Source organism: Pseudorasbora parva, chromosome 1, assembly GCF_024679245.1.
Source record: "Pseudorasbora parva isolate DD20220531a chromosome 1, ASM2467924v1, whole genome shotgun sequence".
In the NCBI taxonomy this organism is placed as follows: Eukaryota; Metazoa; Chordata; class Actinopteri; order Cypriniformes; family Gobionidae; genus Pseudorasbora; species Pseudorasbora parva.
In genome coordinates, this window is record NC_090172.1 from 51477441 (window position 1) to 51499609 (window position 22169).

General features: G+C 38.6%; 1 protein-coding gene across 3 annotated transcripts in view; it reads right to left on the bottom strand.

Moving 5' to 3' along the window:
* Window positions 1–22169, bottom strand: part of efl1 (elongation factor like GTPase 1) — a 152060-nt gene that overhangs the window by 92484 nt on the left and 37407 nt on the right. Inside the window, exons 13-15 of one of the 3 annotated variants that reach the window (XM_067445108.1) lie at window positions 10773–10885; window positions 8211–8377; window positions 7310–7445 (exon numbers count right to left, since the gene is read on the bottom strand). In XM_067445108.1, the coding sequence (XP_067301209.1) occupies window positions 7310–7445; window positions 8211–8377; window positions 10773–10885 (416 nt within the window). Of the gene's footprint in view, window positions 1–7309; window positions 7446–8210; window positions 8378–10730; window positions 10886–22169 lie in introns of all 3 variants that reach the window. The other 2 variants (XM_067445100.1, XM_067445095.1) reach the window with 2 other exon arrangements.

Below are 22169 nucleotides of genomic sequence, written 5' to 3' on the forward strand. Positions count from 1 at the left end.
CACCCAGTTCAGAGCATAAGACAGCATATGACCTTTTTATATAAATTCCACTAAACACATGTGCAACCAATTTTGCATAGATATAATTATATAATTTATTATTTACATTTTTTGAATATTTTCTACCTTCATATACAGTATACACTCACCAGCCACTTTATTAGAAACAACTTGTATTAGTTAAAACATTTCTCAAGAGATTTAGGTCCATATTGTAATAATAGCATCACACAGTTCTTGATGCGAATCTCCCGTCCACCACATCTCAAAGCTGCTGTATTGGATTGAGATCTGGTGACTGTGGGGGCCATTTGAGTTTAGTGAACTCACTGTCATGTTCAAGAAACCAGCTTGAGATGATTTGAGCTATGCGAAATGTGCGTCATCCTGCTGGGAGTAGCCATTATTGTGGTCATAAATGGATGGTCATGGTCAGCAACAACGATGCAATTGGTACAAAGAGGCCCAAAGTGTGACAAGAAAATATCCCTCATACCATTACACCACCACCACCAGCCTGAACGGTTAATAAAAGGCAGGATGGATCCATACTTTCATGTTGTTAAGGGCAATTTCTAACCCTACAATCTGAATGTTGCAGCAGAAATTGAGACTCATCAGACCAGGCAATATTTTTCCAATCTTCTATTGTCCAGTTTTGGTGAACCAGTGGGAATATAGCCTCAGTTTCCTGTTCTTAGCTGACAGTGTGTTCTTCTGCTGCTGTAGCCCGTCAGCTTCAAGGTTTGACGTGTTGTGCATTCAGAAATGCCGTTCTGCAGACTTTGGATTCTAATGAGTGTTATTTGAGTTACTGTTACCTTTTCATCAGCTCAAACCAGTCTGGCCATTCTCCTCTGACCTCTGGCATCAATAAGGCATTTTCGCCCACAGAACTGCCGCTCACTGGAAATGTTCCTGTTTCTGACTATTCTCTGTAAACCTTAGATGGTCGTGCATGAAAATCCCAGTAGAACAGTGGTTTTTGAAATACTTGTCTGGAACCAACAACCATGCCATGTTGAAAGCCACTGAGATCAACTTTCTTCCCCATTCTGATGCTCAGGTTGATCTTCAGCAGATCATCTTGACCATGTCTACATGCCTAAATACAATGAGCTGCTGCCATGTGATTGCTGTTTAGATATTCCCTTAACAAACAGTTGAACTGGTGTACCTAATAAACTGGCTGGCAAGTGTATAAATATTTAAGAATAATAATCACACACACACACACACACACACACACACACACACACACACACACACACACACACACACACACACACACACACACTATTATTTTTAAATGTATTATTTACATTTGTATTGTACATATTTCCAACAATTTAGTTATACATTTTTTATAGTTTTTTTCATAAAAGCATGTTTTCAGGTCAACATGTTAAAGATGTAAAAGATATTGTGATAATGTGAATAATAAGAATTAATCAGCGTTTTATAGGAATGCTGTTTTGCTGTTGTTGTTTTTAATCAGTTCACCTATTGGTAAAATATAATTACATTTTACATATAATTTTACATTGGTAAAATTAATTAAAAAAGAGAGCAATTACAAAAACAAACAGACAATTAAGTATATAAATACATAACAGTATTTCTACAAAAGTCCGAAAAAAAAAACCTCAAACACAATTATTAAAATACAATTTATAATTATATTTCTTTACATATGAATTCATATTCTTTGTAGTGTGACCTTAATAGTGCCCTAAGCAGGATTTTAAAATAAAATAAATAACTAAAGCATAGACTTTATGCCTCTTATAAAGTATAGACAAAAATAATGCCTCTTAATCTTTACTTGGTGGTGGTGTTTGCGTCTATAGAAATATTTAATATTGAACAAATGTAATATTTTCTTCATGAATTCCTGAGCTTGGGATATTTCTGGGCTGCAGCCTTTGAGAAGTGGGTGTCACCCCAGCTAATAAATAATGATAATAATAATAATTAGTTATATTTATATAGCGCTTTTCTAGGCGCTCAAAGCGCTTTACATGTAAGGGCGGAATCTCCTCAACCACCACCAGTGTGCAGCATCCACCTGGATGATGCAACGGCAACCAACATATTGCGCCAGAACGCTCACCACACACCAGCTGATTGGTGGAGAGGAGACAGAGTGATGAAGCCAATCAGTAGAGGGGGATGATTAGGAGGCCATGATGGAAAGGGGCCAATGGGCAAATTTGGCCTGGATGCCGGGGTTAAACATCTACTCTCTTTCCGAAGGACATCCTGGAATTTTTAACGACCAGAGAGTCAGGACCTCGGTTTAACATCTCACCCGAAGGACGGTGATCTTTGACAGTATAGTGTCCCCATCTCTATACTGGAGAGTTAGGATCCACACAGACCACAGGGAGAGCACCCCCTGCTACTGACCTTACTAACACCTCAGCAACCTAGTTTTCCCAGGATGTCTTTCATCTAGGTACTTACCAGGCTCAGCCCCGGTGGCGCAAGTGAGGGCAGAACTTTATCGTCTGTTCGAGAAACACCAGTTTTTGTGTCTCGACAGTTTGCTAATGTTGCTACTGCTTTGTTGACAGCTATCTGGAACTTGACAGATTAGAAGGAAATGCAATCACGTTTTTATAATGACCCATAATTATTGTTTATTAGTGAGCTAATAAGAAAGTGCATATGAAAATCGAGGGATGGGCTAACCTCTAACAAAACAAGTCATCGTTAGGAGGTGGTCTAAAAACTACAGGACACAAACTGTCTATGTGAAAAGTTCAACAGCATTCGGAAGAAAGCCATAGCCATGTGTAATCATTTGTGGGGGGGTGGAGGGATTTGGGGGGGATCAGGAATTGTTGAACCAAGTCGTAATTTTTAACTTCAGTTTTTTGAGCGAAAGCCTTCGGGATATTTTTAGTCCTACTTTGATGCATATTTGGTATTGAAACATTTGAGACTGTAAACACAGACAAAACAGAGATGATGAAAAATATCTGCCAAAATGTCCCAATTCAACCCATGTTGCCAGGGCAACGAACTCCTACAAGTCAAAACTACTTCCAGAAGAATTTTCTTCTCTTGATAGAATGCACTAGTTGTTTATGGGGCTATGTTCCAAATCCTTCAGAATATGCCTTCCTGTCTACACACTGTAGACAACTGACTTCTAAAAGGCCTTTCAGAGTTCTATATGTCTAGTCACTTCATTGTTGTTCCACCCTTCGTTCGGCAGCAAAATATGTAACTGTCCTGTGATAAAAAGCGAGTGATAGCACTAGCCCTGCTAGTGCTATCACTCGAAATAAGAATAAGAATAAGAAATAAGAGCAACAAGGAAGGAAAAGCACACATATTGCATAGCTCCAGAATATCTGACACGCACATTACTAGCTGTTCATCCATTTTGCTTTCCGCACTTGTTTGATGCACCGTTTCTATTGGTCGCTCGCGTAATCATCACAGAGCGCAGCTGCGACAGTTGAACAATTTTGAACTTTGACCGCCAATGGTGAGCTTCGCTGTGCGTGCGCTTTGGTCAAAGCAAGCAACAAACTGTATTCGGCGGTGCAATCCACTGAAATAATGGGTTTCATAGTGCAGCTGTGCCGTCGTCGCATTCTGTCTGAAAGGCCCATAAGGCAGCATCTTGACTAAAATTAAACCTTTTAAGCTACTTATTTTGACTGCTCTATATACACAAATGAATGAAAGGAAGCATTAAAGGGATAGTTCACCCAAAAGTGAAAATTTGGTGTTTATCTGCTTATCCCCAGGGAATCCAAGATGTATGTGTGTTTGTTTCTTCAGTAGAACACAAATGAAGATTTTGAACTCCAACCGTTGCTCGTATAATGCATGTCAATGGGGTGTTTTTCTATGAGAGCAACTATGAGAGTAAAAACACATAGACATATGAATCCATAATAAACCCTGCGGCTCATGGCGACACATTGATGTCTTAAAGACATGAAACGATCAGTTTGTGTGAGAAACCCAACAGTATTTATGGTATTTTTTTAACCTCAAATCAGACGAATCTCATTCAGTATTCCCAACGCCATTACTTCCGCCAGAGAAGGTCAAACTAACATGCTACAATGTTCTACTGAACACACACACACACACACACACACACACACACACACACACACACACACACACACACACACACACACACACACACACACACACACACCTAGGATGCCCTGGGGGGTAAGCAGATAAACATACTGCTTTAAATACCTTTAAATTTACCAACTGCATCAGTACAGACTTTTGCTTCATTACAAAAAAAATCAAGCACAGGAATAAATCATTACCTGAATAAATTATATTTTAAACCATTATTTTAAGGTGCAATTATATTTATTAATGATCTAATAATATAAACATTAAAAAAAATTATCCAGATTATTTTCCCGATTGTAAGATATAATGTCAAAAATTGCCAATTGCAAGTTATAAATTCAGAATTGCAAGACATGCAAGTTGTAAAGTTATAAAATGTGCAATTGTGAAAAAAAGTCAGAATTGTGAGATAAAAAGTACCTTGTTTATTTTATTCCATGGTTGAAACAAACTTCCATACGCTGACATGGATTACAATTCATACATTTCCCCCAAATATTGGGGGAAATCATTTAATTTAGACTATATTAGCTAAATCTTTTCAGAATTTATTGAATTATAAGCATAAGTTAATACATTTTTTTCTTCTGGCTTTGTCATTAAGCTTAGATTAATTTCCACTATTGCCAAAAGGATTTGGAATGAGCCCAAAATGGGTTTGCATCGATACACAGAAAGTGACATCTGTGGCAAGCCGTGACATTTGTAAGACTACTGAGACAGGCAGGTCCTTGTCTGTTTCAAACCAAGGGTTGGATATTTATTTATTTTTAGCTCAGGGCCATTAACAAGAAGGTTGCTAGCTCAATTGTGCAAGAAGCAAGCAATTACACACCACCACTGTGCCCTTGAACAAGACTCTTTACTCTAGGATACTCCAAACAAAATGACCCTGTGAAAATAAGATCTTCTGTAAAGCTCACTAAATAAACACCCGTGTACTCAGAGAAAATCTCAAGCGCCAATCTTATTCTCTGGCTTTTCACATCTTCCAAGAGTCATATATTTTTTTTAAAGCACCATGTTGCTATGATAAAAAAAATCCCTAGATTTGCCAACATTTGTAGGAAGAACTGTACACTGCATGTAGGCCAGTTGATTATTCCTCTGATCTAATTGCAATTATTTTACATAACTACAATAATTAACAGTCACTTTTTGCTGTCCAAATAAGGGAACATATAAAATATATGTGCCAATTTTATTATAATTTCATTATTATTTTATATATAATTCCAAGTAAAAAAATACAAAATAAAAGGTACAATGCTGCAGTGTGACGTCAAAACCCAGAAGACTATCGGAAAATCTCATTTTATAATGGGGTTTAAACATAACTTGATGCCACTTGGTTGTTTTGCTCTACAGCGTAAATTACCCATATCAAAAATGTGAATTTTGAAGCTGTAGTATTTTTGCAGTAAAATATCCAAAAACCACTCGGCCAGTGTTATATATTTTGTTCAGTTGAGTACTTAGATATCCCAAATGTTTCCAACTATTTGTAAATTGTGAGAAAATTGCTATTTTAACTAAGGATCGGGACGTGTCAGCATAGCGTTTGAGCGAGTCGCCTGTCAATCGGGTCATATCTGTGTTACCGCTTTTCTCTTAGCAGTGTGAACATGTCACAGCAGCGCCGAGCGAACACACATAGTAATGTCATAACATCATTTTAAACACACTTAAATGTATCTAATATGATAAACAGAGCTGCTTTACCTTAGAATCATGACCAGAAAAAGCGGAAGTGTGCGCGCCCAGCGACTGTGTCCCGTCCCGTCATAACAAAAGTCCCCGTACTTGCAAGCCGTGTATTTGTATAACAATTGCTCCAGCGTCCGTGCTCAGCTCCACAACACTCGGCCCTGCTCTGCTTTACACTACAGTAGCGTTAATAACCGCATCCATGATTTCTGCCCGTGTCCTATTTTCCAGCGGCTGTGAGGTGATGACCACATGTCCCAAGATACTGCGCTCACACTTGGCGTCATCAAACTACGCCTTTGTTTCGAATAGGCGCCCTCTAGTGGACGGAAAGTTGCATAGTGTACCTTTAAAATAAAGTTTTTCTATAAAGTAATTAAAAGAACATTTGGGGTGTGAGTGTGTGAAGTTTACGTTGTAGAACAAAATGTCTAAGTATCACCAGGTTATGTTTACCAGACATAATTTTGCTCATACACTGACAAGCCCTATTAAAAAAACCCATGGGAAAATAACAAGGGAACCAGTGGCGAATTAGTTCTGGCGTCATCCCTGCAGCACTCTATTAGGCTTGCACTTTAAGTGACATAAACAAAACAAAATTAAATTGCAAATTAATCAGCATAACAGCATAAAATTCACGATCATGACAGGCCTAACTGCACGTCCTAATTGTGAAGAGTAAGAAATGTTTTGTTGGTCCTGGAACAACAAAAAATAAGTTCTAACCCAATTCATAACCCTAACTTGAAAATCTGATTGTTTTTCCCAGGATGTTGACCCTCTAACACAAAATTCTGAAGACTTACCCTGGACACATGCATAAGCAGAGCGGAAGCGCCACAGAAGCTGTGCGTATATAGAGGTAAGTAGAAAACCCCATTTTTACACTCGCTATTTCATGCTCAAGTGCTGAGCATGCAATGTTTTCTACTGGTCACTGAGAGTTAAAGAATGTTCAACTTTGAGTAAAACAGAGTGCTCATCACTGTCACTTTTCGCCCAACCGTCCAATCAGGAGCGGAGAAAATACAACAATAACGCATGATAACGGAACAAAATGATTTCAAACAAGAGCCAAAGCAAATTCTTTACATTGTATTTGCATTTTTATATAGAAACAATAAAGAAACAAACTATCTGTGAAATGAAATACTAGTAACACTACTGCTGATATTCCGTATCCTAACAAGCAAAGCGTCACAACTGAAAAAACGATGTGCTGCCAAAACGCTCGCAAACATTCACAACAAGGCGTTTTCAAAAAACGCTTTGGTGGACACGCGGCCTAACTGCATCAGAATTCACCCATGAAAAACAATCTATCAAACAAAAATATAACCAGATATAGAGTTTTGTCTTCGAGAAGTAAGATCAAGGTGAAAATCACTCTGAAACTGCACTATAAACCAAAAGCAGAATACGAAAGACAAATCCATCTGGAACCTGTGAAGAGGAGCACTGACGAAAACAGACGACCTACCGAGAACATTTCCTGAGGGAACTTCATCCAGTTCTTCCAGCTCGCGGCCCATCAGCAGGTAGAGGCTGTCCACTGTACAGCAGGCCATATGGGGGATGCTAGGTAAAGAATCCGCAACTGAACAACTTTCAGGAAGCTAAAGGAGAAAATGATCAACAAAAATCCCACATCAGCACTCATTTTACCAGACAGTAGGTTAACCTGAAAAGAGCAAGCTTAAAATAATAAATAACTTAAACAAACAAAATCATTATACTTTGTTGGTGTATTGGTGTATTTATTCTGTAAACCATATACATCTATAGATTTGGCTGTATTTGTGTGTGTATATGCACATTGTATCTACTTATATGTCTATATATATGTCTATATATATATAAATAAGCAGATACAATGTGCAAAATATATACATATATATATATATATATATATAAAAAGGTATATCAACATGAGATGAGATTTTTAATTTTTTTATTTTTTTATTTAAAATCATAATCTCAATAATAGCCAAAATCATTGCAAATTTAAATTTTTGGACCAAAACCTTGCAGCCCTGAATCCCCTTTGTTGAAGTGGATGCTTCCGCTCTTAATTTGAAGACGTTCTTAATGGCTCGTGATGGTGGCGCTTTATGCAAATTCGTCTTAGAGTCTTCAATAAATGTCTCAATTGCATGAGTCTTATAATAGTTTCTCGGTAATAATGTAATAATTAGCGCTAGACAGCTTCAAACATGAGGAAATTAATTGGAAATGAACCCGAACGAGGCAGTTCATTTACCCGAGTTCAAGTTCACCAGGGTTAAGGATTATTAATTGTGTGATGATTATGTTATGAACTTCATTAATTCTTGGATAAGGAAACCGTCTGCAGTTATTAAGACAGACAAACTGCTGCTCACCACTCTGAGCGCCAGTGATGGATCGTATTTGGGTCCGAGCACAAACACCTTCTGGCCTTTTCTGACGACGCCGCTGTAGACTCGTGCAAAGGCCACAAAATGCTCTTTGTTTTCCTCCTCCACTGCAGTTTTGACCGAAAGAGCCTCTGTCTGTGCACACAGAGCATCTGCAGAACACACAACCATAAAAAATTAACTTGATAAATACTTCAGAGTAAATAAATAAGATTTTAAAGAGGACCTCTTATGCCTTCTTAATTTTTTTATTTTCTTTAGTGTAGTATGTTGCTGTTATGAGTGTGAAAAAGATCTGCAAAGTTATAAAGCACAAAGTCACTCTAAAGGAATTTTTGTTGTCGATTTCAGTTTCTGAACTCACTGAAACACCTCCATTGTAGTCTCGAGTTTTCTTCCGGGAATGAACATTTAAATAATTCCATACTAGTGTTGTCAAAAGTACCGACCGCGATACCAAATCGGTACTGAAATTTTAAAAATGTGACGCTTTGAGCGCTGTTGAGCGGAATCGTAAACACCTTTGACTGGCCTTTTTGCTCACGCGCTCATCAAACATGTCTGTGATTGGCTACTACGATCAGTGCTTCACAAACTTGTTGTAAAAATACATCAATGATGCTTTTCACAGAGCCCTTGCACAGATGCACCATAGACTAGATAAAATTATGTACGTAGTGTCCGTGACGTCACCCATAGGACTCCGATAAGCCGTTCTGAAGCGTAAAGTAGAGACGACCTGGCCGTTGCCATCTTGCTAGTTCGCCATCGCGTGTCACTCCCGGATTACAGAAAATGGGCAAAGAGGCGGGATGTGGGCGGAGCTAAGGTGGCACAATAACTATAGACGGCGGATAAATGCTTATCCACCTGTCACTCAAAGTAACCACGCCCTTAATTATGCAGAATTTTAAGGCTTTATATAACGTAAACAAATTAGTTATTTAAAAAAAATTCACCCCCCTCACAGTTGTCATGAAGGGCAAAATTAGTCGTATAGATCAAAACCACAAATTGTACCAGGCTGTAAAAATGTTTTTTTCTGCTGTAAATTTGGGAATTTTTAACATGGAGCTCAATGATTCTGCTCCCTTCTGGAGCCTGTATGCGAGTAAAGGAATTGCAGTTTACATTACTTCCATATTGGCTTCAAGAAAGACAGCGGGAGGTTGCCGCTTTAGATACACAGAGGGTTTTAATGCAGGTGTCTATCAGCCTACCGGTGCGCTGATTGACGCCTGCTTGTGCTTTCAACTGCTCCTGCTCCCTCTTTCAAAACACTTTTAAACACTTCTGTGTTCTTTCAAACCGCTGCTGTGCGTTGATCATTGTAGCTAATCACAGGCACATCCGATGGCCAGTCAGAGGTGTTTACGATTACTGCTCGACAGCGCTCACATTTCTAACATTTCAGTACCAATTTGGTATTGCGGTCGGCACTTCACTATTCCATAGTCAATATAAAAGGGCTGAGGCCTGGTTAAGTTGTGCTGGTAGTGTGTTGAAGTTATGGTAAGGGCTGTGACATTTCCGGAAACGGTTAACCAATACACATCCAGCCGACCAATCAGAGCACATTGTGCTTTCTGGAAGGAGGGGCTTCATAGAGACAGGAACTAAGAGTTACTGACAGACTGGGAAGAGTGGTGCAGCAGTATGCAACAATGTTAGCCTGACAAGCCAGTCCCAAATCAAGATGTTTGGTCTGGAATCTCACCATTGACAGGGCTCAATCCAAGGGGCCGGATAAACGGTTGTCTTTCAAACTCCCTCTGCACAAAATTGGATAGCGCTACAACCAACCAGAGCAGCGTGAAGCGGAGCTAGTTTATAGATTAAAAATTTGCCGTATCCGGTCGGCAAAACTCCGAACACATCTTCCCTTCTTAAGAATAACTTCAGTGCCGTTCTTCATTCTAAGTCTTCCAGAGTCACGGTCAAAGCTTATTCAGAAGACCGCCATTCGCCAGCTTCTGTGTTTACTAGAAGCACGCAAGCGCAACTCGGTCATCATTATGTTAAGCCTCTCCCACCGACTCTATACACGATGTGACTGGCCTGACCAGAGTTCGTTTTTTACAGCTCAGACGTGTATTAAGAGTTGCTAGACGACACTCGCGGCAGATTAGATTTTCTGCTGCTAGGGTGCTTCTAGATTTCTAGGTTACAACAATGTAGAATGTGTGAAATTTTTTTTTTTTTAAACATTCAAGCATGAAACCCTGCTCTAATTGACCCTAAAAACTAAATATAAAATTTGTAATAGGGCATAATAAGTCCTCTTTAAATGTCGAATAATAATAGTAAAATATAATATATAATAATAGACAATAAACAATAAAATGTCCTCAGGTACATTAAAAGAAATGAATTGATACCATACCATGATACTTCGATATGCACCATGGTACAAAATTTATCCTTAGGAAATATAGCCAGTGTCGAACACACCTCTTTTACTCATTCACTGTCAGACACACATCATTAAACAGATTCAGTTCTTGCCTGTGACACTACCGGTGGCCAGGGTTGCTGGGGTTGATGTACCTCCAGCATCAGCTGACCCGGGGCTTTCAGCACACTGATTGGCAGCTTGTCTTTCGGCGTGCCGCTGCCGGACCAGTTCTCTTCTTTGGGCGATCTCCTCATGAGTCAACGGCCTGCAGGTATGAAAAACATCACAAATCATAACGCACGGTTATGAAACACAGAAGTCTGAGCACTTGGCAAAAATCACTACTGCACAGTGGGCTATAGTGTTTCCTGTGCACTTTATTAAACACTGCACAGGTCACCTGTTTGTTGACAAACTTGTCAACCTCTCGTATGTAAATGTGTGATATGCTCATCTAGAGTATCGTGTGCTAATAGGTGGATGAAAGACATTTCTTAAACTCGAAAAAATTTGCGAACAGACCACTGCACTATTTTATTTCATTTTATACCACATTATTATTCCAATGCCATTATTGCCATATATACTGATATTGTAGTTTTTATCCTTCACAACATTTGTCAATGTTTTATCCTATATTTAGTCATACAATTGTTTAATATGCAAATGTCCATAAAAATTATTATTATTATTTTTTTTACCAGTGTATGTAAAATAAAATCTTAAAGGGATAGTTCACCCAAAAATGAAAACTGTGTCATTAATTACTCGCCCTCATGTTAATCCAAACACGCAGGACATTTTTTTATCTACAGAACACAAATGAAAATCTTTTTGATGATATCTAAGAGCTTTCTGTACCTCTGTTGGCAGCTACGGAACTGACACATGGTTACTTCCAAAAGTTCATAAAGAGATTGTAACGCTAAGCCATATGAATCGAGCGGTTTACAATATGCTTGACGCACAAGAACAGACCTCATTAGTTCTTGCCGAAGTTCAAACGTGCTGTGTAACACGAGAATGAACCTTATTGGTTCTTGCAGAAGTTCAAACGTGCTGCGTAACACGAGAATGAACCTTATTGGTTCTTGCAGAAGTTCAAACGCGCTACGTCACACAAAAAATAACCTCATTGGTCCTTGCAGAAGCTCAAACGTGCTGCGTAACACACAAGAATGAACCTCATTGGTTCCTTCGGATGAGACCATGAACCGAGGTCCTGAATCTGCGGTCATTAAAAATCCCATGACACTTCTCGTAAAGAGTAGGGGTGTAACCCCAGTGTCCTGGCCAAATTCCCTCGATTGGCCCTTACCAATCATGGCCTCCTAATTATCCCCATCCACTGAATTGGTTCCATCACCCTCTCTCCTCTCCACCTATAGCTTGTGTGTGGTGAGCATTAATCGGTGTACCGTTGTACTGTGGCTGCCGTCGCATCAGCCAGGTGAATGCTGCACACTGGTGATGGCTGAGAAGAGACCCGTCATGAGTGTAAAGCGCTTTGGGTGTACAGTAGTACATATGAAAGCGCCATATAAATGCCTCATTCATTCATTCGTTTATTCATTCATTCATTCATTCTCACTGGTTTTTGCTGAAGCTCATACGTGCTGCGTAACATGAGAATTAACCTTATTTTTTTCTTGCTGAAGCTCAAATGGTGGGGTGAGTCAATGATGACATTTTTATTTTTTAATGAACTATCCCTTTAAAAAAAAATCAAAAAAGCTAGGGCGAGCAGTTTTTTTCTGCCAACTATAATCTCACACATTCAATTTCAAAAGCAAAGATAAGTGAACTGATTCAACATTTTGATTCCAAAAGCAGCAGACATGCCATTATATGAACAAAAGCAGGCTGCAGACAAGCTTAAAAAGAACACTTACAACTGTTCGACTTGGAGATGTATCTCAAAGTCAAACTGGTTACTATAGCTTGAACCTAGCCAACATCAAGAATTAATAATGTGCTTTTATGCTCCCAAGCAGTAGATCCAATAGACGATTCAAACTATGTTTGCTTCCAAAATGCTGCCACGTTTATTAAGGACCCATCTAAAGCAGAGTGATGGCTTCATCTGAGATGACGACAGATGAACGATAGTTACAGATTATAAACAAATCACTACAAGAGGAACACAACAGCTAACAACTGTGACTTATTTCACTTTATATCTAAATATAGTTCCAATGCAGTTACACAGCATAACTGCTGTAATTCTTTGGAAGGCAATACCAGTGAAATGATTGTAGAGTTCATCAAGTTTATTTTTTATGATGCTGCAAAACACTTGCCAAACAAGCTGTAATTGGTAACAAAAGTTTCAGCTCTGTATTGACAGAAGCGTGTAGTATGGCTGACTCAACAGAGTTATGAATCTTAAAGCTACACTTTGTAACTTTTTTTAGTTTATTCTTAGCTAAAAACACTTAGTTCTTTCAAAAATATATGTGCTCATTAATGTATATTTACGTCTTTCAAGTAATAAAGTATTCTCGTAAGTTTATAATAGGCCATTGAAAATACATACGGGTGAGGGGTTCGAATGCTGGTCGCCATGTTGCCCCTCCATCTTGAAAGTACATCAGCCAAAGAGGGACATACCCGTTAAATCAAGCTTCGCCTTTCGCGTTTTAACACTCGATGGCACCGTGACGAATGTGAAGAGGGGGATTGCCATGTTAATCTTGGACTAAATCGGCCACCGTAGGAGTTAAAACGAAATCAGAATTGAGAGGAACAGAAACTATTATTCACTGGATGGTCATATACCTTTACACCGCTAGATGGGGAAAATATCACACAGTGTAGCTTTAAGATAAAACGACTCGGACAGTTCGCTCAAACCCATACAGCATTTAAGGGTGTCTGAAACTGTAAAAATGAAGAAAGAAAAAAACTACAGTGATTTTCTTTTTTTTTTTACTACAGTGAATTAAATTCCAGATGGGACTTGTGTCTTCAATGCTAGGAAAAAGCAACAGGACAAGGAGTACCTTATTCATGGAAAGTGTTGGCTGTAACTTCAGAGCCATGGACAAAGCTACTGAAGCTACTTATGATGATCTGGGAGGACACTGCCATGTTGAAATATTAATTACAATTTTGGGGTGCATAAATTACATTAAAACAGGATACAGTCCAGATGTAAACCTCAAGCCCTCTACTTTAAAATCTATGTTTTCTACAATCATATAAGTTGCTAGTGCAATAGCAATTACAATTGTGAATTTGACCATAAAAAAGCTGAGCTTAATTACACTCAATAGATTTTTACCCACTTTCCCCCTTTTGACTTATGCTCCATTAGTGCTTAAACCATGTTGCGCGTCTCAAGTGCTTTATATCAGTCCTTCTCCGAATTCACATTTTTTCCTTTTTAAAGGCCTGAATGTGTCACTTATTGCCAATAATGGAAACAGCATGAAGCTCATTTACAAGCTCGGCCACTGTGGTCATGAAGTAATGGGTACAGAACCTTACGGCAAAGTCTTTAAAAACCACAAGCGGGATTGTTTTTTAATACTCTCAAAGAGAGAAAAAAGATGATAGAGGAATGGAAATATAAATTGTTTCTAAATATGCACACACAAAACACATAATCTACTCACAAAACACACTTCATCAGTTTTCAGCATGCATTAAACTACAGATGTTTTTCATTGAAAACAATTGTTAAGATTAGATGTCACATATCTACATTTTACAACATATACAATTACATTAACATATAAAAATAAATGTTATATAAACAATTAGATTTATGCCCAACATATAAATACCTGATAGGCTCAAGAAAACCCAGGTTTGAATCTGACCAACCTCCAGTCTAATAACAACAAAAAATTTAATAAAAATAAAAATGTGACATATAATGTACACATTCAGTACACATACCGTGTATGATTATTAATATAGTTTGATTAAATTATCAAAATATTAGGAAACTATTTGAAGGGGCTTTTTTTTATACATACAACAGAAAAACAACATGAGGGGTCTAAAATCTTGGGGGGTCATAAACTGAGAAATCAACTTTTCATTGAGCTTTTTATATATAAAAGGTCATCGTAATATAAGAATATTCTATACATTTTGGAGCTGAAAATGCCCATGTTAGTCAAATAAAAGCTTTTATTGACATCTGGCTCATCAAACAAGAGATCTGCAAATTTGTTTCCCTGTGACGTCAGAGAGCAGCGATGCAGCGATGTCTCAACAGAAGAAGAAAGCCTATTTCTGTGTGCTTGCATGTGTGTGTGCGCTTGCGTGTGCGTGTGTGTGCGTGTGCGTGTGCGTGTGTGTGTGTACGGGTTATATCCATCGATCTGACGGACGGGCCAAGTTATAAAAATAACATTCCAATTAATTGCAGGTGGATGAGAGATAAAACATTGTGTAGGTTCGATAAAGACATTTTGCGAGCCCTGTGGGCAATTAATTCCGGTTGCCGTTTTTCCACACATTTTCAAAACAATTCCCCATGTGTACTGACAGGGGAGTCAAAACCCATTATTATACAAAACTGTTATCCAATCATAGCTGTGGGCGTTTACTTTCAAGTCTTCAATGCGGCCCATAAAAAACAAGCATTTCAAGAGCCTGACTCGAAACCTGGGTATAAAATACTCTATTACTTATTTATTATGTTCTTGAATATACAATTCATGCGACCCTCATAAATTTACCTCAGACAACAGTATAACAATGCTAAAAATGCTAAAACGCCAGTTTATGATCCTTTTAAAGCCGCACTTGGCTACTTTTGCTCTCGGGGTCCCCCTACAGTTTGGAAAAAATAATGTCCTCAACTACTGTCGTAAGATCTGTCATCCTACAACAGGGGATGCCATCGCACGTGCATTTGTTGACATGACAACCCTGATAGCCCTGAACTAGTGATGCGTTGGTCGTCTCATAACCCGCGGACCCAGTATGTCTATTTAATGGTCGCGGGTGCGGGGCGGGTTGAAAAAATATATACAGTGGTGCGGTGCGGGCCAAATAACTTCATAAAAGTGGCGCCGCGGGTTGGTGCAGCACTAACAGTTACCCTGAACACTGCAGGAGTTCACATGCAGGTGTTCTTCTGGCGTCGCGTGTGAAATGTCTTCATCCCAGGTAACGTTACAGTAAGTGGCACTGGCATGTTTCATGTCATATGAATATAATTTCATGGGTTTTATTTTTTTCAAACGCCAAATAATCACGATGCTCACGTTTACTAGCCAGCGTCATTATAGTAGTCTATTGGTTAGCGTTTTACAGAATCTATATGATACTTCAGTTCAATGTTTGAGTGGTAGGTAATCACCGTAACAAGCAGGACAGCATCGGTCGGGCACGCCTCCTTCAGCTCACGCCAACGAGCAAACGCTGGTCCAGTGTTGATCCTCGTCCTGCCTTTAATCCCATCACTTTTTCGTTTCCTCTTATTGCTTTCCTCCAACAAAACCTTTTCTTTCTTATTTGTCTCTGCTGCTTCGGACATGACTATATTATCCGACGAACAAAGTTGGGCTCGCACGTCCGAATTTAAGGAATTGTGGGTGTTGGTGGAAGTGACGTATATGCCGTAAAGCAGTCGAATGTTGTAGTTCTTTTTGTTCTCGGGTTACTACCCGAAACCCGAAGTTTAAAAGTACGATTAAAAACGATACAGACCCCATCAGGCTATGGCAGACGTGTCATTCAACCTATTGTAAGTCGATTTATCATCACAAGAGTCTTAAAAAATATATTATGAAGGTTGAAAAGTTACCTAGTGCTGCTTTAAGGTATTTAACTAAATTATTTAGCAAAAAAGGGCAAACTACAGCTACAGGTTTTATTTTACAATGACTGCAACATAATCAGTTATAAACATTTCATAATTTGACAGCTTGGATAAAAATTATGTTCGTACAATTTGGCATGTTTCACTGCATAATAATGATGACAAAATGTTAAATAAAATTTCTAATATAAAGGGTGAAGATGTAAATTTTCCAGGGCTGGACATCATTTTTGGCCACTAACATTTGAAAGGTTGCATACACTCCTAGAAAAGAAAAGATTGATTGGGGTTCTATTTAGAAACCTAAATTTGTTCGATACAAGGAGAAACATTATAACTCTTTGAGAAACATTATGAGAAGTCCACTAGCTAGACAAGATTTAAACTTGAAGTTTGGCTTGAAGATGAAACAAAAGAACAATGCTCTCTCACCATTCCTGATTTCTAACACACACTCACAGCTTAGTCTTCGGCTATCAGAGCAGAAATGAAAACTGCTGCTCTCTGTGTGTTTTTCTGTTGTCTCCGGGTGTGTTCATATGTAAATTGCACAAGCTTATTTTGTCCATTGGACCAAAAGATCTGAAAAAACACATACATTTACCAGCCCATAGACCCTCCCCTAGAAGAAGTCAGGACAGAAGTGGTTGAAAGTGGACAAAGAGAGAGCAGGTGTAAACGAAAATGTGTCTCCCTCATCTACTTGTGATCAGATCGACCAAAAACCATCTAAAAACCAGACGTAAACAGGGAATTTAAATGTTTTTTTAGACCCTTGCTATTCCAATGAGTAACAGTGTTTATGGCATAATCATCAATGTATTTGCTGTGCATGAGCACTGAACAGCCCAACCAATGTTCTGCCTACCGACTACCTTGTGCCATTAATAAAAAAACCCAGCACCAGCAGCTAATCAGGCAAGCCAACATATTAATGTTCTGTGTGGGGCATGTGTAAGAGTGGCTGACAACACTCCCACACGCCAAATTTCATACCCCCCCCCACACACACACACACACACACACACATACAGACTGACCCAAATTGATCATTGCTATGGCAACCCCAAAGGTGGAGGAATGCATTTGTGCTTTGCAGGTTTTCTGATGTAGTTCATTCAATTGGGAGAAAAAAAAGAGAGAAAAATAGCAGACTTGACCCGAGTATGAATATGTCAGGGGTGTGCGCCATTCATTTCCACAACTGAACTGAAGAATGCAAAAGAAAGAAATGCAAAGTACTTGTAAATTTTTTTTTTTTTAATTCGCTACTTAAATTTAGCCTGACAAGCCAGACCCACATCAAGATGTTTGGTCAGGAAACTCACCATTGACAGGGCTCAATCTGAGGGGCGGGATAAATGGTTGTCTTTTAAAATAGCGCTACAACCAACCAGAGCAGCGTGAAGCTGAGTTAGTTTATAGATTAAACGTTCACCGTATCCGGTCAGCAAAACTCCGAACACATCTTCCCTTCTTAAGAATGACTTCAGTGCCATTCTTTGTTCTTTTCTCAGAGAAAAGCTTAACTCCAAGTCTACCAGAGTCGCGGTCAAAGCTGATTCGAAAGACAGCCGTTAGCCAGTTTCTGTGTTTACTAGTAACATGCAAGCGCAACTCGGCCGTCATCATGTTAAGCCCCACCCACCGACTCTATACACGATGTGATTGGCCTGACTAGAGTTTGGTTTTTTACAGCTCAGAAGGTATTAAGAGTTGCTAGACGATACTTTCGGCAGATTAGATTTGCTGCCGCTAGGGTGCGTCTAGATTTCTAGGCTAATTTAAATTACTACCGCTCAAACATTTAGAGTCAGCAGGAATGTGTCATGTTTTAATGAATTGAAAGGAAAATACATTTTTTTAATGTTTTCTTGCTGGAAATCCGGATATGTAGAAATTCTATTCAGACTTTAAATCAGTCTAACATCAACTTCCAAGACAGAAGCTTCTATAAAATCAAAATGGAAGATCAAACCAACTGCAAATAACATGATGCTTATACTAAAGTGTCCCTCCAGCATAGGATATCTGGGTTTGCTTAAATAACAATGTTTTGATATGTAAAGGCTGGAACTGTGCCTTTGAAATGTGGGTCAGAGTATAATGCTAGCAGTTGCTGCCATCAAAACTTTCCAGGTTGAAATCTGAGATGCATCTTGGTCTAAACGAATGCTTTATGTCCGTTTTCTCAGCCTCTTTTTGATTGCGATACTCCTTTATCAGTTCACTCCAAAGGGTCAAAGGTCAACACATTTGATGGTATCGGGCTCCCTCGCTACGCTAATGTGCTTATGGACGATCACATTTAGATATGATGTTTTGAAAGAAAATATGAAGGGAAAGCTCATTTACAAGCTAAAAGCAGTACTCACAAAAGATGATGTCATCCGTTAGACCTAGACGCACTTCCCCCACACTTCAGTTGCAGCAGAATTGCTTGCGGAGCTAAGAAAACAAACATGGGTGTTTCTTTACCTAAGGTCACTTTTGGTCCTAGAAATGAAACTGCCTTGACCTTTTTAAATGCAAACGTATTTATTTCAATGCAATTTAGTTCATGCACCACAGGAGATTTCTATAATTGTCTAACCCTAAACTGCCACGAACAAACGTCATTTGCACCATATGATGATCTCGTATCATCACTGATTTCACAATAGAAATGACACTTTAATCAAAACAAAATGGAAAAAAATTTTGTCCAACAGCTAACATTTTAAGTTTAAAAAACACATGTATATAAAATATACATTATATTTAATAAACATTTTCATTGCACAGCACGTCCAATGCAAAAATGTAATCTACATACAAACACACACACACTCACACAAATGCACTTTTACAGTGTCAAAAATTATTTAAATATAAATAATTTTTAATATAACTTTATATACACACAGTGATATTTAGCTTGCTTTTCTTAGATTTCATCTGAAGAAAGCTCTTTGCTTACATAAATGAGAGTGAGTCATAATTTGTGAATGGAAAAAAATGAATAATAATAATCGCAACCAGGGCTTGACATTAACATCCGCCAACCCGCCTAATGCAGGTAGATTTCAGCTGTGGCGGGTACGGCAGCCACTCCCACTAGCCACTTTGGCGGGTTGAATATAACTTTCAGCTAAATGAAATGCCAAGACCGTCGTATCACAAAATTAGCTACAATTCAACTAGAATTCTTTATCGATTAACTTGCACTAAGTGAAGGTGAGATAGGCGGAATCGCGCTGAATGACACACAACAAAAGCTCTCTCTCTCTCTCTCTCTCTCTCTCTCTCTCTCTCTCTCTCTCTCTCTCTCTCTCTCTCTCTCTCACACACAGTCGGTTATGGCTTAAGTGTATGTAAACAAGTGGGTAAAATAACTGGATATGTGTCAAAAATATTACATCCATGCATTCAGCAGCCCAATTAAATACCTGTCTGTCATTAATGTTAATCAAACAACTACAGATGTTAAATAAATATGTATTAGTATCTGAATTTTATTTACTATTGTTTTTGTAATTTGCTTAGGGTATGTTTTTAAATTATATATAGCATAACTAAAATAACTCATATCATATTACATTTCTCATATTAGCCTATCATATTGCTCACCTGCACATCCCAGCTTATATACAATGTTTTGATTGGGGGGGGGGGGTCACTCTGCATTTGAAAGTTTGAAAGGGTTTTAAATCTTCTAAATCAAGTAAAATGACTCAAAATCAAGTAATTTAAGAATGCCAAAGTCAACTTTAAACATAAACAATGCCATTTCCAAACAGCAAAATTGTGGCCAGTGAAAATGCTGAGTGGCTAGTAACTTTGGAAAACCACTAGCCACAGTGGCTCAATTGCAATATTGAATGGCAGCCTTAAATCTATACATAAACGGCAACTGAAAGTGTCAAAAATAAATGATGAGGCCTGGTTTCTATACAAGACAGTTTAATGTGACCTTCTTCTAGGACACAGTGTGGCCGTAATTGAAGAAACACCCATGAGTTGTTTGTGTGAAGGACAGAGACCCAATGGACATGAGACAGAAAAAAGATCACCTCAGGTCAGGAAGTAACATTATGCCTGGATACCCTGACGCTGACTGCTTTAAGCTTGGGGGAAAAACATGATACTGAGAAAGTGAGAGAGAGCGAACAGGAAAAAATATACAAAGAAAGCAAGCGAGAGAGCGTCTGTCTGGAGAAAAGGAGGGTGAGACGTGACTGAGTGCAACAGAAAGTGAATGCAAGCAAACAAAGGTAAAAAGACCTACAAACATGCTAAAGAGAAACTGGGAGCCGCCCATCTCCTCTCTGAAAGGCCTGCAGCCAGGGAGGATAAGCAGGGAGTTGGCGGTCAAGGCCGAAATACGGTGGCATATTAACCGCAGCATTCTTGATTGAAGGAAACAGTATGATGTTAGACTGAATAAACAGGAGTAGATTACCGCGGCCCAACTCTTTTTCCTTTCATAAATCGCGCTCATCCCACGATGACTCTAGCAGACCCGAAGGAAATGGAGTTGATCTCCACCGAGCTAGACAGCGTTCGAAACACACAGGGTAGAAGGTATTTAAGCATCAAAAGTGTTTGGCGAGATGTCGACGAGGGAAATTGCCATTTGAAAATCAACACGCTACATTTAACGTGGCTTGATCCAGTTCAAACTGTCAGTCTCCTTCAGTCAGGGGAAAAGGTGTTTTGCTGGTGCTGGGAAGAGAAATCACTCTTGAGAGAAATAAACCTGTTCAAAAGTTAAAGGAAACCTATTCCACACTCTTAAAGTTTCCTTTTTTTCATGACCATTATTCATCCTTTTATAATCAAGCTGCCTGTTTAAACCTATACCTTTAAGAATTTTTTATATAAATGACCTCTGTTATGATTCACTGACAGCATAGAGATACTAAGTCATAATTATGACAAAAGCAGAAATTATGACAAAAAGTAAACATTTTAGAATAAAATGTATTAGTCAAATAAAATGGTATTGATAAAAATCATGAGTTGATATTAATGACATACAAGTAGGTCAAAATATGTTGTATAATTATGACAAAAATGTAAAATTTTCATTACACAGTATGCAAGGGCACTATGTAATTTTCGCCGCTAGAGGTTGGTTATTCAAAACAAAGGCGTAGCTTGATGACGCAGTGAATGTGTGTGGAATCATGGGAGTGACATCTTCACCTCCACAGCAAATGGAAAGTAATCCGACAAACTCATTTTCATGGATGAATGAATGTATTAAAGTTTTATTAATGTTACGGTAGTATGACGCAAGGAAGGGACATGGGAGTGAACGCTAGAGAGACCTGCGATTCACACCGGTCTCGAGTTCAGCTCTTCCTCTCTTTTCGTTGAGTATGTGGGGTAACGCAGCGCTGTTTTACATGGTTAAAACAATCCTATTAAATACATCTGAGTGTGATGAAAGTTATAATGTTACCCTGTGCGTACGCTCGGTGGCTGATATGAAAGACTTGTTGCACTCTACAGTAAACTAGATCGATCTAAGAATATCATATTAATAAAAACAGGATGACTGAATGACTGTTGCTAAATGGCATACAATTCATTTTAATATATTGTATGATGGCGAAAGCTCTCTCTGATTATGCCATGTTAGCCACTTGACAAGGTTGACAAGACTGAGATGTGGTAAAGAATGGTACTCATGGTAAAGCAAGAAAACAATTACAAGCAAGGCCTGTAATTTTCAACATAGGTACACTTCAACTATGAAAGACAGAATGAGAAAATAAAATCC